This window comes from Leishmania martiniquensis, chromosome 36, assembly GCF_017916325.1.
Source record: "Leishmania martiniquensis isolate LSCM1 chromosome 36, whole genome shotgun sequence".
Classification (NCBI taxonomy): Eukaryota; Euglenozoa; class Kinetoplastea; order Trypanosomatida; family Trypanosomatidae; genus Leishmania; species Leishmania martiniquensis.
In genome coordinates, this window is record NC_090171.1 from 520,399 (window position 1) to 537,226 (window position 16,828).

Consider the following 16,828-nt stretch of genomic DNA (forward strand, 5'->3'; position numbering starts at 1 on the left):
ACCCTCTCGCGCAAGTCAAGGAGGCAGCCGACATCCGCGTCGCATACTCGTGATCGAGAGGCGATGACTGACATCTATAGAATGGCGGAGGGAAGCGCCAAGGCAGAATCACATCTGCCACAGGCCCAAAGCGGCGCCGGTGATACCTCGGCAACGGGCAGCGCTAGTCACGGTCATGAGAGGGTCAAAGGGAAAAAATTGGAAGATGCGTGAAAGGTAACCAAACATACAAAGAAAAAAAAACGAGGCGAAGTACAGTGAAAACAGCACATTCGCGTCTCCTCTCAGGGTTAACTGTAGAGGTCATCATCGTCAGCGGTGGTGACGCCGGCGGCGGTGTGGCCACCAGCCGGTGCGCCGGTCTCCGATTGGGGCGGGTGACTAGCACCGAAGGCGCGACTCTGTTGCAAGGAGGTCTTGAACATATCGTAGCGTCGAATATCTGCGTCGGAGACGGAACGGCGGGCACCGCGCATCGCCTCCTCCACATGAAGACGCGTTATCTCCGGCACTGGGTCGATATCCGCGTTTTCGTCCAGCATGCCATTCTTCTTGAGCTCCTCGAGTTGAATTTCTTTGTTGATCGACTCGCGTATCGCCATCTTACACGCGCGCTGACAAATGCCAGCCAAATCGGCGCCGGAGAAGCCGTGTGTGGCGGCGGCGATCTGGTCCACGTCGACGTCAGCAGCCAGCGGCGACTTGCGGAAGTTCGCTTTGATGATGGCCACCCGAGACGCCTTGTCCGGTAGTGGGATGTAGATGAGCTGATCGAGACGACCAGGGCGCATGATCGCCGGGTCGAGCACGTCCGGCCGGTTAGTTGCACCAATGATGAAAACATTCTTCTTGACGTTCATGCCGTCCATCTCTGTCAGTATTTGGTTGATCACCCGGTCGCTCGCCCCTCCGTCGCCGTGCCCCCCGCGCGACTTGGCGACGGAGTCCAGTTCGTCGAAAAAGAGTACGCAAGGGGCGGCAGCGCGAGCCTTGTCGAAGACGTCTCGCACGTTCGCCTCCGATTCACCGAACCACATCGTGAGCAGCTCCGGGCCTTTGATGGAGATGAAGTTTGCCTGGCACTCTGTTGCGATTGCCTTGGCCAGCAGCGTCTTGCCACAACCGGGTGGGCCGTAAAAAAGAACCCCCTTCGGCGGCGACATGCCGTATTTCTCAAACTTCCACGGGTACTCGACGGGGTACTGGACCAGCTCCTGCAGCTCACGCTTGACGTCGAGCAGGCCGCCGACGTCCTCCCAGGTGACGTTCGGCGTTTCCACCTGCGTCTCGCGCAGCGCAGAGGGGTTCGTCTTCGCCATCGCCTCGCGAAAGTGTTCCTGTGTCACACACATCGCGTTCATCACCTCGACATCGATGGTGTCATCCTCCCAGTCGATGACGGACAGTTTCTCGCGAATGCACTGCATGGCAGCCTCAGTGCACAGCTGCGCCAAATCGGCGCCGACAAAGCCGTGCGAGTCCTTCGCCACTTTCTCCAGATCGATATCATCCGCCAGCTTCATATTCTTCGTGTGAATGCGAATGATCTCCAAGCGGCCCGTCTCGTCCGGTACGCCGATGTCGAGCTCGCGGTCGAAGCGGCCAAAGCGACGCAAGGCCGGATCGATCGTGTTCGGGCGATTTGTCGCTGCCATCACAATCACCTGCGAGCGCGACTTCATGCCGTCCATTAGCGTTAGCAGTTGCGAGACGATACGCTTCTCCACCTCGCCTTGCGCCTTCTCACGCTTTGGGGCAATGGAGTCGATTTCGTCGATAAAGATGATCGCTGGCGCGTTCTTCTCAGCCTCCTCGAAGGCTTTGCGCAGGTTGCTCTCCGACTCGCCAGCCATCTTGCTCATGATCTCAGGGCCGTTGATGAGGAAGAAGAAAGCGCCCGTTTCGTTTGCGACCGCGCGCGCGATGAGCGTCTTGCCGCTGCCCGGGGGGCCATAGAGCAGAATACCACGCGGGGGCTTGATGCCAATGTTCTTGAAGAGCTCCGGATGTCGAATAGGGAGCTCGACCATCTCACGGATCTGGTTGAGCTGCTTGCGGCAACCGCCGATGTCGTCGTAGCCAACTCCATCGAGCGCCTCTTCGTCTTCGCGATGAATAGGGTCACCCTCGGAGTGAATGATCGTGTCCGGTGACACAATGCAGTACTCGCCAGGGTCCACCTCCACGACCTTAAATTCCACCGAGCGCATGGCCCCACGGCAGATGAAGGAGTCGCCCTTCTTCACGGGCCGGTACGACTCCAGAAAGTACGGCTTCAGGAAGTTCTCGAAGAGGTCGCCAGAGAGGTTCTCCACCGTGTCGTCGATGGGCAGCACGTGAATGCGGTTGCCGTAGGCAACATCTTTGCACGGCAAGATGCGAATGGTATCACCGAGGTGAATGCGGATATTTCGGCGCGCGACCTTGTTCATCTTTATCTTCTCCGGTGGGCACTCGTCGTCCTCCATTGCGATGCAAACGGTGCTGCGGTGCTTCTTGCCCTTAACGAGAACTGTGTCACCGCGGAAGATGTTGAGCTCCTCCATCCGCTTTGGGTTCATGGACACAACGCTGTTGTCGTCATTGTAGGGCTCCTCGACGATGAGCTTGTTCAGCTTCACCTTCGAGGTGGTACTCTCCTGAGGAGCAGCCATTGTTGCCGCTGCCTTTGCTTTCTTGTATGGTGGGTGAAATCGTGGCTCTCGGGCCGCACGGAGGCCAATCAGCAATGTGGCCGCTCTAGACGCTCCTGTACAGCGAAACAGTAAGCCTCGTGTGTATAGGAGAGGAGGCCTCACACACACACACACAAGCGGGCGAGTAAGATTACACCGAGTAGCCTTTTTTCCCCCCGAGCTACGGCCAATAAAGACAACAAAATGTTTGGAGGTACGTCCACTTCACAGGCCTGGGAAAAGGACGCGGAGACTTCCGTGACGTGTTCCTGATTCTCTTTTTTTGTTTTTCGGTTGATAACTGTTTTGCTCTGCTTCGAAGTAACGACAGAGAGACACACCCAACGAAAACCTCTCCGTTCTTCCGGCGAGAGTGGCGATGGCGAATGTGGAGGAGGAGGAGCACCACCACACGAGTAGAGAGAACGAATAGAAGCGCAATAGTGATTGAGAGACCGAGGCGTGGGGGAGGTGGGAGTGACGTAAACACACACACACGCACACACACGAAACTACAGTGGGCGGAGAGTTGGAGAGGAGAGACAATAGTGGCAGCAGCGGAGAGCGTGGGATGGGCAGTGACCGAAGAATGAGAGCGAGCAAACCATTCAAGGACGCGCCTGCACAGGGGGAAGACGTGTCGATGGCCAACAAACGCGGACAAGAGTGAGCGCTTGCGCGGTCAACGTGTAGTCTGAATCCAGATGACCCGCAGAAGAAGCGAAAGGGCGTGTAACAACAACGGCAAGCCCGTTTCGTGCCGGAACGGGCCTCGTTGGGTGTATTTCTCTGAAACTGTTTATTCGTCTCGTACGTGTCTGTGGTTATTTCTCGGATGCGTTTCCTTGGCAGCGGTCGGGGAAGGGGAGGATCCAATAGGGCGAGAGGGCACCTGAACATCGCCTCCTGCATTGATCCGCCGGGGAACCTCTTTGGTACTCTCTACATCGGTTCCCACGCGTCACCCTTTTCACGTATCCGTAAATGAATAGATATATTCGCATGCACATGGCAGTCGCGATCAGTGCAGAAGTCATCCTTGGCCAGCGATGTTGTGAGGGTCAGACCGGCAGGCCCACCAAAGCTTATGAAGCAGGCACCGCGACCCCCCCCCCTCTTCAGAAGCAACGTTCATTTGCGTCGACTAAAGCGTGTAGTGCTGCTGCGGCGATCCTCCTGATGCACAACGTTTGCACGAGCAGCACTCCACTGCACCTCTCCCTTTGGCACACACACGCATACCAAAAAAAAAGGTAAAGCCACAGATGGTGCCATGAAGCCTGTGATGCCCTTTAGGACCAAGGGCATCAGTGCATTCACAGTCACACAGACGCATACACACATCTATGTGTACATCGCCTATGCGACGCGCCGCCGCTACCATGATAAGGCAACACAAGCGTCTCCGCAAATGGGGGAGAGGAAAAGGTGTCGCATGAGCTCATTCGCCACCGGATCGAACTCATGGCGTCACGGGACACAAAGTGAAGAAAAAAAAGAATACCATTCGAGCGGGCACAAGCCGTCGCTGTGAATGCATCGCTACAAAGAAAAAGGAAGCGAAGCACTACCGACCATGACGGTTTCACTTGACGACCCGTGAAGACGCTGACCTCCCCCCGCACCCCCCCTCTCTCATGGGTATTTTGTTTTCTTTTCCCTTCGCTTCCTCTCCCCTCAACGACCTTCGAGTGGACCACATCGCTCCGGCTTACGGTTGCGCAAGCGGAACGTGAAAAGGACGGGGAGGTGAAAGTAAGCAGAAGAGAAATGTCCACTCGCGGTCACAACAAACGGGCACGCGCTCAACGGGTCGGTAGGCGCCCGAGGAATGGTGAAGGAGAGATTACGAAATGCAGAGAGAGGGAGAGCCGACCGATGCGCTCCACAAAGCAGTTCTCATTGGCCCTGCTGCTGCCTCCCCCCTCCCTATACACACACGCACACACTGTGACCGACACCGGCGGAAACAAAGGAAGAGTGGAGACCCCGAAACACCACACCACCGCCAATGGTAGAAAGACGCAGTATTGTCAACGAGCAATTGTGGGTGGGAACCCTCGAATGACCAGCAGGGTGCACTGCTTGAAGTTCTTCCTGTCTCCATTCAGCGCATCGTCGAGCTCGACGAAAATCAGCGTCGGTACCGCAATCGTGAGATGAGTTCCACCCCCTCAAAGAAGCCGAGAAGGCTGGCAGGATATTCATGGTGTTACCGCCTAGAAAGATCACCGGAAGCCCTCAAGCAACGTTGGGCGCTGCTGTTTCCATTCTTCTTGCCACGCCTGTCCCCTCGTCGCTCCCTCCCAGTCCCCACAAGGAAGGGTTAGTGAGCCCGCAAGGATTCGCGTCCAGAATCCATCTCGAAGGGGGAAGGCTGCCACTATTCCTTCGGTTTGTGGTAGGTGTTTTCTCTTTGCTCGATTAGGTGGCGCGCTATTCATTGCTTCTTGCGCACACGTGAAGTCGCAGGGACGTGCGGTAGCGCTAAGCGGATTCGTGAGAGCATCGGCAGGTGCAGCAGAGCCTTACTCGTGCAAATGTGTGCACAAGTGTGTCCACTCTCGGGGGGGAGGGGGGAGGCCGTCAGGAGGCGCTAAGAAGGGGGGACGAGGCATGGAAAAGGGGGGGGGTAAAGAAAGGTGAAGAGCGTGAAGGACACAGCACAAAGGGGAGACGAGCCGAGCGTAGTGGAGCCATCCCAGGGGCTATCGCCGTAGGAAAATGAAAACCACGCAGCTGTCCGTGGGGCGGTCGTTTTGGTAGCGGAGGCCACACCTGTGCCTTTTTTGTTGTTCTTTCGCGAGCTGGGCTCACTGCCTTTCTTCCACGAAGGCTGGTCTGCCACTGGAGATACACACAATACTCAGAAAAAAAGAGAGAGATACACTAACGTACATCAAAGAGGTCGGAAAAGGTAGCAGACGGGGCGCCGACCAACACACACAAAGCGTACCAGAAAGGCCCCCTTGCATCATAGCAAAGCAACCGAGAGAAGCGACACACATCATGGGGACTCTCCCTCACTGTACACCGAAGCACGGCGGCGGCATCGGTGGTAGGTTTTCTCCGTTGTGTTCATCGAAGATTCGATAAAGTGCCACCCATCCTCCTCCTCCCACATAAGGGCTCGGCCCCGGGTGAGAAGAAAAGTGTGCGGTATGGGCAGATATCATCGCCAACACACACGCCCACACACGCACGCGAACTACAGAAAAAAACGGGGCTACTAGTGAGTGCCTGCTATGAGTGCTGGAAGTGAGAGACGCAGTGCATCGGTGCCTCGCGGATTCTCCAAAATGAGGGCGCGGCAGGTGGGCACATTCCCAAGTCCCCACAGCGCCCGGTTGCCATTCACCAAGAGGCTGTCGAGGTCCTTGTATTCGAAGATGACGTGAATAAGGAGGTCAATGAAGTACGACATGGTCGTAGCGGCGTACTGCCCGGCATGTGTGCACATCGCCTCCACTGTTTGGGGGTACTGCGCCAGCTCGGCGACAAATCCGATAAGTATTTCCATGAGGAAGATTTGCTTCAGCTGCCTTTCGAGGACGTCGAGGAGGTGCGGGACGATCCCTCGCTGCACCAAATCGCGCGCAAACGCCTCGTTCAGTCGCACAAGGATTGCAAAGAAGCCGAGCGCGAACTTCTGCAGCACGACGCTATCCCGGTATTTCTGAAAGCCGGGGTACAACGCCGCCAGCGCACGGTCGCCCAAATCCTGTGAAAAGTTGGGCGCTGCACGACAGCGAGCGATATTGTGCAGGAGGACCGCGCCAAACTGGAGCACCGTCTCGTTTGCTGGGAAGGTCTCCAGGACGTCGAGGATCGTGCACACGCTTTCCATTCTACTAATCGTCGCAAGGTGCGCCTCCTCGCCAATGCTGACGTTCCAGAGAGCGCGCAGCCCGATTTCGGAAAGCGTCTGGTCGCTATGGAAGAGGCTAAGATTCTGTAGAATAACCTCGATACCGCCGTTCACTGCGATACTATTGACCAAATCTGGTTTCGCCGTCAGCTCGCACAGGTGACATGTCACCTGCTGCACCATGGGCTTGCCTTTGAAGTTGGCGAGGATAGCGATGATGCGGGCGATGTCGTTCGTCGCGTACCATGTGTCCCACACGTCCTTGAACGAAAGCCCTTCCTGTGGGAGATGCGGCAGCTGCGCATTCGCGAAGAGATGCTTCACAATCGAGATCAACGACAGGATACGGTTTACGACCCCCTCGCCATCAGCCATGCGTTGGGTCTGCAAGCCCACCAGCTGGCCATACTCATTGAAGGTGGGACAGCCCGCCGTCATCCAGTTGCCGTTGGACTTGAGGAAGCTCACATCGCCGCGGCAGCGCAGTACTTCCTCGAAACGCTTCTGCTCCACGTACGGCACCTGCACGTGATCGAAGGCACTTTCGCCCGTTGCGGTGAGCATGGAGGGGGAGGTCGTTTTCCGGTCTAACGCGCCTGCCGCCGTGCCGGCCACGTCTCCGATTGGGTGCTCTACGATCAGCAGCACATCGCCTTCCTCCACCGGTGCCCACTCTTTCCGAGTGAGTGGTATCCGCACCGGTATGACGTTCAGAAGTGGCGCCTCTTCGCAGCTGATGAGGCAGTAGTCCATTTCGGGCGGATAGCGAGAGGCGAAATAGTAGCGCTGTGGCTGCAGCTGCACATCCACGGCATGTTTTTTGGTACCTTCAAAGAAGGTGGCTACAACGTGCGTGGCACGCGACTGCGTTGGGATAGCGACAGTCGACGTCAACAACAGCCCAGGTGCGACCAACACACCGGAGCCTACCGTCTTGTTCGTGCTGGGCTCACGAACACGGCACACAGCGGGGATGTTAACGCGGTTGTTGCTTGTCAACGTCGCCGGCATTGTTACGCGCTACCTCGTGTGTAGCATATGAGTGCACAAACGTCCGCGCGCCAGCCTGGGCAAATGAGAGGCGCCGTCTGTGAACAGATCTACAGACAAGTCTTTTTTCAAACGGAGTGTCCGCAACACAGCAACGCAAGACAAAAAAAGCGGCTACTGCGCGCGTAGTTCGAGCATGACGCGGACGAAGCGCGCGGGGAACGTTTTCAGAACGAAACGTAAAAAAAGAGACGGGTGAGAGTTTTTTTTTGGTTTTGGTGAGGCGCACCGCACCGACATGTCTTGACTCGTACTCACATTCGGTACGATGGGCTGCGCCGATCGAGGCCGCACACGCGTCGGGGCACTCTCAACGTGCACCATCAGCGTCCCCTCTCCCCCACCCCCTCCTCCCGCCTCATCCTAGGAGGGCAGAGGGAGGGGGAGGGGTAAGAAAAAAAAAGAGCCCAACGTTTTCAGTGTAGCGCGGAGATGCTGACCACTCATCGAGACGTCGAGCGCTGTGACAGAGAGAACAAAGTGTACCGCCGTGAGAGAGCGAGAGGCGCAGAGGCATGGATCTTCGCCTACGCGCTTTTTCCCCTTGTCCAAAGTTCTATACGCGTCGGTGGGCGCCAGGTGAGCTTACAAAGTGTGGCAATAGATATGATGGGATGATAGTGGACACATACATCGCCAGCCTGCTCCAAGGATAGCATGGGTGTCAGAGAGAAACAGCACACAGAGACAGAGAAGCACGTGCCCGCGATTCTGTCGAAACATCAACGCTTTCTCACGCTTCCGTCGCGACGCCCCCCTCCTGCTCCTCCTTCACCACTCCCCCACGCTAACGGTGTCCGGCAAATCACTCTAAAGTTCCTCCACGACCTTTCGTGCACAACGCGTTTGCAGCTCAGCAGAGGCGAAGTAGCGGCGACAGCTGAAGCAAAAGGCCGCCTTTCCCGACGCGGGCGTGCACCCTTCACCGTAACAGGAGGTCAGTGGCGTAGAGCAGTTGGGACATGGCCCCATCTCCATTTGCCTTGAGGCCACAGCGTAGCGCGGCGAGGGCCACGGCGCGCTGCTATTGATGCATGTGTTTGTGTCCTTCTGCTCGGCAATGGTCACCGGAAGCTTTCGGATTGAGGAGACGGCGCGCCCGGCCGCTTTCAGCAGTGAGGTTGAGCGAAAACGCGGCGTTTCTTGGGGAAGGTCGTACGAGAAGAAGCCACGCGGTGATTTGGACAGCGGCACCTGGAAGCCATTCCCAACCCTCGCGGACAGACTGCGTGGCGTTGCGCGCGCCGGACTTGGAGTGGTGCGCCGAGCACTCGTGGCCTGGCGATGTCGATCCTCGTGCGCTCGACGACCCTCACGAGTGCAACTCTGCTGCAACTGCACCTTCATTGTCTCCTGTGCTTCCTTGGACAAGAAGAGCGCGTTGCGTGTTCTGGCAAGCTCTTGCTGAAGCTGCGCAATTTGTGCATCTTTTCGCCCCTCCGACGTAGCGCGAGCGCGACGCGACGGTGGCCGGCCCGTATGATTCTCTGCCGCGCCGGTCGAGACGCGCTTCAGCGCCTGCTCTAATACGCGGCGGTGATTGTTCGCGGCCGTTAGCTTCGCTTGAAGCCGCTCCAGCGCCTCAGTGTTTCCTCGGTTGTGCTCCACGTGCTCTTCCCTTCTATGAGTAACCGTCTTGAGCTGCTGCAGCTGCCCCGCCTGCGTGCGAATTACAGTGAGGAGATCACCAAGCTGACCAATGAGGTGCGCAGCCTGATGCAGCGCGTGTACCAGCTCGGGAGAGTCAGTGACTGGGCCAAGGTTCTCTGGGGCAGACCAGTGACTCACTAGTGCCTCTGCCACCTGGAGCTCCTCGCTCGACTGTGCCTCAATCACCCGCGATTCGACGCAGTGCCGCAGCGACGCCAGCAGGGCCCGCAGTGCGATCTGCAGCTCGCTGGAGAAAGCGCGGCCATGAGAGCCGCTGACGCTGCCGCCTCCCTCCTCCTGGGCCACTACCACATCCAGGTTTGCTACCGTGTACGCCGGTTCGACGGAGTCGTTGAGGCGGTAGCGAGGAGCCGCGTCGGCTGATGCTTCCACCCAAAGCCCCTGTTGCAACAGAGCTGCCGCTTTCTTCTGTGCGTAGTACGCTCGCCAATAGGCCCAGTACCGTTCACGCAACGATGCCTGCGCAGCACGTTCCAGGTGGGCTGTCGCTACCCGGTGCGCCGGGAGCAATGTTGCCCCTCGCTGCGACGTGTGGCTCTGCTGCGACTGCGCCACACCAGTGACCGTCGATGCCGCAGCTTCCACGCGTCCAGCTCGCAGCTTTTCTACCACAGTAACTCTGGATCCAAGCGGTGTAGCGGCTTGTGCGCTTACTACGGACCCCGGTGCCGGCAGCGGCGCAGGTTCCGCGGGCACATTCGCTGAGGGGGGAGAGTGCTGTATCGCCACGAGCCCCGTACTGGCGGGCGCAACAGGCAAGGCCGCCAGGGAGCTCCGCGAGTCTACTGAGGCAAGGGCACCCTTCGTCTTGGGCTCGCCGGCGATGCACTCGCGGCGGCGATCAGCGTACCGCATCTCCAGTTTCGCAATCACTTCTCCCTCACGGCTCCTGTACGCCTCCAGTATGTGCTCTACCCGATCCAGTTTCTCAGGCTCATGAGCGGCAATCATTGCATAGATGTGCTCTCGCAGGTTGCTTGTTTCCTGGCGTGGCTGTGTCGCTGGCGATGCGAGACTTGAGTCTCCTGCCGAAGAGGCGGAGCTCTTCGGAGCATTCGCGGTACGCGCACTGGCGATTGGTGACGTGCTAGAGACTTTGACAATGCCTGTAGCTGTCAGCAGGTCACAAGCTACCTCCGGTGCCAGCGGTCTCGTCTCCGCTCCGCCGTGTTTTGCAAGGTGCTGATTCGCCCCCTCCCCCTGCCCCGCAAGTCTCCTCAGCGTTCCCTCTACAGTATGCGGCTTCGAAGGGTTGTATTCGGGGTAGAGAGTCACTAGGCGCTCTCCATGTCGATGCTCGATCGCCGTCGGTTCAGTGGTGCTCGTCGTGCTCGTCGTGCTCGACGGTGCTAACGCGGGTGAGGGGGCCGTATGGTGAGGCTCAGGGTCAGCCAGAGAAGACGCCGCTGTCGGAAGCGGCCCCCTTGGGGTGTCTGACGGCTGCGTCTCCTCGGCGCCGGCACCGCAGGCATTTGTCGTTGACGGGGTTACGGGTGACGCTGCAGCCATGACCCTTGCAGTCGCGATGAAGCCTGACGCAGCTGCCTCCTTGGGCTCGGAGGCACCGACCCAGGACGCGGCTGAGTGTTCCTCGACAGCCGGTGATACCGTACCGGCATGCACCGAGGCCTCCGTGTCACTCGTGGATGTCGGCAGCTGGTGTTGTGCTGCACTAAAACGTGACGCAGGCTCCTCACTTCTCGCAAACGACGGCTTCGCCATTGTCACTCCTATAGAGGAGGGCTCCGGTCCATACTTGAGCACCAGCTGCCGGATCACCTCTTCTTCTCGGCCGGCATACCGCCGCAACGTGCCCTTCACCTTGCTCAGCTTCTCTGGCCTGTAGGCGGAGTAGATGGCTACGAGTCGATCGTAGTACGATAGCTTGCTATCTGAATGCGCCCTCCTTCCCGAGGCAGGCTGCGATGGGGGGCTCTCATGCGCGGCAGCATGGGAAGTGCTGGCGGCTTCCCCGGCTGCGGTGGGGACGACTTCGACTTCCCCTGGCGCCAGCTCGGGCCCGCACTGCGTCATCTGCCGTTGCAGCAGGTCCTCCTCGTCGCTGCGATGGCGGTCGAGCGCCACTTGCGCCTTGCGTATCTGGCCAGGGTCGTCATTGAAAGCCACAGCACGCATAAGGTGCCGATACTCATCCGTCGCCGGCGGCGTCGCCATGGTGGTCGGTGATGTGGACGCGGTGGTGATGCTGCTTTCACTGCAGGCGTCCCAGGACCCGATGGTGGTGCGCAGCGGCGAGTGATTCTTGCCGCCACCCTCGTTGGCTAGCCCTCTTCGAACTAGTATGAGAACGTGTGGATTGGTCTGGTTGCTGTGCAGCTGAAGGGTTGCCGGGGTATCTGTCGAGCGCAGCGGGCCGGTAGCCGCGACGAGCTCTCCGGTCACCGACGAAGGCGCTGTCATGTACAAGTCATATGCGGCGAGTGACGTCGCCTTGCCAGCAGCTTTTTGCACCTTTTCAAAGATGGACTCGAAGCTATCGGAGTCCTCCGCGTCAACAGAGATGTTGAATGCCAGTGGTGCACCGACAACGCAGAACTTCATGGGGTCACGACTCGCGGAGAGCTTTGACGAGAAGGTGACGGGTGCGGTGTGCCCGTGAGGAGAGGCACGCAGGGAGAAGGCGTGAAAGTCGTTTGCTGTGTTGCGCTGTCGGCACCCACGACGCAGGCCGAGACGAACTTTTTGCACCGATCGTGAACACCCCAACGGATCGGCGATAGGCCCCCTCTTTTCGGCAGCTGCACAGTCTCTCCCTCTTCTTGGAGTTTCCGCACCACCTCTCTGCTCCTCCGACCGGACGCAGAGAGGTGGTGGGTGTTGAAAAGGGGGGGACAGGGAGGGGAAAGTAAGCGAGAAAGCAGGCGATAACCTTTACAATGCGCACGTCTTCACTCGCATGCACACGCACTCCTCCAGAGCCAAGAGGAGACACATACACACAAAAGTATAGGAGGCGCCGGCAATCGAAAGACGGGGCACACACACTCACGCGCGAAGCTCAGAGAGAGAGAGACAGGCACAGACAGATGCGTGCATGGCAGTAGTACAGTCCCACGAGTCGCCGGCTAGTCAGCGAAAAAGAGGGGGAGAGGAAGCGCATGGATAAGTGGCTGCGATGATTGTGGAATTGGAGGCGCTGCCACCGCAGCACCCCCGCCCCCCTCTCCATCGCCACCACACTCGCACAGTACTCTGCTGCTGGGGGGAGGAGGAGGAGGAGGGGGGAAAGTTATTTCCGTGCGGCAATGGAGAGGGGTGTGCTGCTGGGAAGAGTGGAAGCAATACCTGAACGCCGGGTCCCTTCGTACACCTGGCACAGCAGGCATGCCCACTGCACCGGGCGCTCTTCTCACCGCCTCAGCGAGCGGTGCCGAGTGGAATTCGAGGGAGCCTCGAAGACGGCCCACCCCGTCACAGTGTGCATCGTGTTCTTCCGTTTGTATCGTAGCGAATGCATTTCGTCTAGGCATGGGAAGAAGAAAAAAAAGGTAACCGTGGGGCGCCAGATAAAATCACAGAAGGTCTGTCCACGCGGCCAAGAAGACCGCAAACGGGCGAATAGCAGAACTCAGCGCGTAACATTTTCTTGAATCCCCTGGCTCGCTGATTTGATGCGTTGCAGCAGCGATCCGTACTCCTGCTTGAAAAGTTGCTGACGACCAAGTTGCATCTCGGCATCTTCGGCGTAGCGGCAACATCGCTCCCGCTGCCCTTGCAGTTCCCTCTCAGTGCAAAGCGGAGTGAGGTACGACTCGCGCGGCAGTGTCCCACGAGAGACCTCTACTGGGGAGGCTGTTTGCCTTTGACTGCCAGGGGCGCCGACATACTCTTCCGCGGAGCCGCACTTGGGACAGCACCATCCGTTCAAAGCTTTGTCGTCGGCTAAGAGCATTGACCATCGTCCATGACGCTCGGCAACACAGAGACTCACGATGCGCTGAAAGCACGTAAGGGCATCGCAGACAAGGCGCGTGCGTGCCTCCATTTCCGCGCAAAGAAGTTGTTGCAGAATCAGCGGCCAATTAGTACTCTCCGACGGCACAAATACACGGCGGTGTAGTCGCGGATCCTGCGTGAGGGTTCCATCTGAGGGCACCCCATTGACAGCCGTCGAACCGTACATGCTCGGATCGCACTAGTGACACTCTCACGAGATGTACCCCAGGGTCCCAGCCGCAAAGGCATTCGAAGGTGAAGGGACGGGCTGCGGCGGAGCCGATGGGGGCGGGGTCGAACCGCTCGGCAAAAGGGCAGCCCAGCGAGCCGACAGAAGTGGGGTTGATAGCGAGCGCGCTAAAAAAATTCGCCCACGTCGCCTACTGTGCTTCCCTTCTGCAGGAGATGGTAATGCTTCGTCCTATTACGTGCGGCGTACTCCATCACCTACATTAAACGCACAGCAACGCACACAAAATGTGCCAACGTGTGGAGATACGAAGGGGTGCTCAGCGAGCGCCGATAGAATTTAAAAAGAGAAGGCAGCGATGAAAGAGAGTGAGATGCCACTGTCCAGTGCACCTCAGTGGATGGGGTGATCTGACTAGCGCGTAGGCCTGTCTCACTGGGAATGGAGCGTGTTTGTCTGTATGTGTGTCTGTGTGGGTTGAAAGGGTGAGGGGGGGGCAGGAGGTTATACACAGGTCATAGAATCATGACCGGTACGGTAAAGGAAGAGAGAATGATGAGAAGACACAGTACGACCTGTCATGCACAGGACGAAACATCGACTGAAAGGGAAAGGGCTGATGTGGGTGCCTGCATCTCCGACGAAGACTCCTCACAAGCCGCTGCACAAGGCATTAGCGTAGGTCTCTTTGCACCCGTTGTGCACTCGACTGGTTGGGGTTCCCGAAAACGAACGAGAGAGTGTCGGTTCATTAAAGCCGCTCCCCTCGTTTCCTTCTTCCACGCCTTCAACGCAGAGTGCGACCGCAACAGCCCTTGTCGAGCCATGAGCGTTTGCTGGAGGCAGTGCGTGTTATCCATATCTCAGCTTTGTGTATAGCTGTCTTTTTTTTTACACTGTGCCTCCCCACCATGTGATTCAGTATACCAGTCACGTCGGCGTGTGACATCATGGTCTATAGTACTTTCTCTGCGTGAGACAAACCACCCACGCCCATGCAGTCGACCGCAGGGTACGACTCATGGACTCTGTGGTGTCGACAGACAGGTCTGGCGTGACACGGGGGGGTGGAGGTGGAGGAGAGCAGTAATGATTGTGTGCGGACCTGTGCACCACGAGTGATAGCGGGAATTTCACCTATTGTGACACGCACATCCTAACGCACAGGCACACCTGATTTGGTAGAGTGCGAAATGCGCCTGCGGCCACCGTGCACCGCGTGGCAAATAAAATCACCATCCGTTTCGCCGCGCCGCACTAATCTATGTGACTGCAGCGTTAAGGCGTAGGCGTTGATATGCGCCACCGAAACCCTGTGCATTAGCCGTCGCGCCAACCCTACTGAGCCCAGGCGCCAATAGAAAAGGTGAAAAGGCACATCATAAGCTATCGTGAGGGCACGAAAACATCTCTCCTGCGCATCAGAGCCTACAGGAGGGGTGGGGAAAGAGCGGGCGACAGCAGTGGGCCTCGTCTGGGGTGAGGTGGTGGTGTGCGTATCTGCGGGAGGAGGGTATGGGAAACACTCGCTGCACCGATGCGAGTGGACACAGCCGGAGAGTGGCCGGGAGTGCCGAATAGGAATGCCCACAAAAAGAATGGGTGAGTGGTGATGCACCCGATGCCGGTAGTCGGTCAGTGACAACTGTACACCCACAACGGGTGTGCGTGACTTTCTTTTCATAGAGGATGGAAGAAGGAAGAGGAGAGGAGAGGAGAGAAGAGCGCCGGCACGTGGTGGCGGTATGCGTTTCCGTGTGTGCGGCCATGAGGGCACCGGGCAAGGCGAAACCAAGAAAAAGAGCAGACAGAGAAGTGATGAGGGGGGTGAGAAAACAGCGTACGTGAGGCACGCGTCATTGGCGCCAGGAAAGGCGGAGAGACAACCACCAAAAAGCGTAATGGAGAGCAACAGGTGAGAGAGGAGAGCGCCACTACCCCGAAGCTCTGCACTATGAGCGCGCAGCGCAGAAATACCATGCACCGAGTATACGACGTCCGCCGTCGCTGCGGTCAGTGCCCTTCTCCGCCATTCCTCGATCGCCTTGAGAGGGATCCTTACCACATGCACCACCCACACAGCGAGAGGTGAAAACCCGCGTTGAAACGTGTACTTTTATCGCTTTTGGTCGCACATAGTTTCCATATCCGCCGTCTTCGCAGCCCTCGAGCAGCTGGGCGCACCAGAAAAGGCAGACGACCTCACCTCTTGTGCAGCGGATGAAATAGGGTAAAGTGGCATCTCCTTTTTTTGCCACAAAGAGGTGCTCAGAACCACCGTACTCCTCTTACCACTTTCCCCATAGAGCAGCGCATGTTCGTGCATGACTGGCGGAGCGTCACGAGCGCTCGAGTGAGAAGAACAGGGAGAGACAGAGCGAGGAAAAAAAAGACTCGGGAAAGAAGCGTAGATCGGCAGGAGTGCCATCACGACGGTTCGACCCCGCGGACAACACTATGCGTGGGGACACGCACGTCGTGGAGCGCACAATCTGGGGCGCCATGATGCATGCATTTCGGAGCACCTGTTGCCATGCGGGTCTGCATCGCCTCTGCCTCCTCCTCCTCCACCACTCCTTTCAGATGGCAGAGCGAAGAGGGAGGAAAGCAAAAACGAAGCACACGCTTCGCCCTCCTTTTTTCCTTCCAATCATACCACGCGCTCCATCGTTGAATACAAAAGGCACGCCAAACCGTGATGATGGGCAGAGAAGAGAGAAAAAAAGAGACGACCGCGCGTGAGTGCCATCGAGGCACACCAGCGCCGGGACCCGAGCAGAACAAAAAAGAAAAAGGGAAGGGCAAAAGGGAGCTAACATCGTCAAGAGGAGCACATTGGAGGCGTGGAGCGGGAAGGAGTGGTTAAGTAAAGTGAAAGGGGCCACACATACACGGACGCAAACAAAGAAGGAAAAAAAAAACGGACACATGCACACGCACACACTGAAAAAAGGGCGAGAGGCCAGGTCACCGTGGAGAGGTGGTGGAGTCAGAAAATGTAATGCCTACGGTACATTTTCACGCTGGAAAAGAATGCGGAGAGACAGCAGATTTGTGGGAGGGAAGGGACATGATAGTGGACAGGCCGTTAGCAGAGGTGAGCAGACACATACAGTACATATATCGACTGATAACAGCAGGATGCGTGGCATGCACTGTGTAAGGAAAGCTGAAGGCGATCGTCGGCACCCCTTCGACGAAAAGAAAGGTAAAAGCGACCAGGGCGAAGAAAAAACGTTTGTTCGCCTGGAGCGCCATCACGCCGCAAACCCCTCCACCCTGTTGACGCCGTGCACAGACCTGTTGCCGTAGGCACAAGGGATATGTGAACGTTGGCATGCACCCGCCGTCTGCGCCCCGCAAGTTCCCCCTTCCTCTCATCGCCGCAAACGGAGACGGCGAAATACAAATTGGGGC

General features: G+C 57.8%; 4 protein-coding genes across 4 annotated transcripts; all 4 read right to left on the reverse strand.

Annotated features, from left to right (window-relative positions):
• Positions 1 to 290: 290 nt before the first annotated feature.
• On the reverse strand, positions 291 to 2,654 carry LSCM1_00138 (uncharacterized protein; the record flags this gene model as incomplete). Its single annotated transcript, XM_067317794.1, has 1 exon — positions 291 to 2,654. The coding sequence occupies one exon, from the start codon at positions 2,652 to 2,654 to the stop codon at positions 291 to 293; it is 2,364 nt and encodes a 787-aa protein (XP_067173899.1).
• Positions 2,655 to 5,904: 3,250 nt separating this feature from the next.
• On the reverse strand, positions 5,905 to 7,554 carry LSCM1_00139 (uncharacterized protein; the record flags this gene model as incomplete). The annotated part of the gene is made up of 1 exon (XM_067317795.1): positions 5,905 to 7,554. The coding sequence occupies one exon, from the start codon at positions 7,552 to 7,554 to the stop codon at positions 5,905 to 5,907; it is 1,650 nt and encodes a 549-aa protein (XP_067173900.1).
• An 849-nt stretch (positions 7,555 to 8,403) lies between these two features.
• Positions 8,404 to 11,826, reverse strand: LSCM1_00140 (uncharacterized protein; the record flags this gene model as incomplete). Its single annotated transcript, XM_067317796.1, has 1 exon — positions 8,404 to 11,826. The coding sequence occupies one exon, from the start codon at positions 11,824 to 11,826 to the stop codon at positions 8,404 to 8,406; it is 3,423 nt and encodes a 1,140-aa protein (XP_067173901.1).
• A 1,027-nt stretch (positions 11,827 to 12,853) lies between these two features.
• LSCM1_00141 (uncharacterized protein) lies at positions 12,854 to 13,408 on the reverse strand (the record flags this gene model as incomplete). Its single annotated transcript, XM_067317797.1, has 1 exon — positions 12,854 to 13,408. One exon carries the CDS (start codon positions 13,406 to 13,408, stop codon positions 12,854 to 12,856), a length of 555 nt encoding a protein of 184 aa, XP_067173902.1.
• Between the last annotated feature and the right edge of the window lie 3,420 nt (positions 13,409 to 16,828).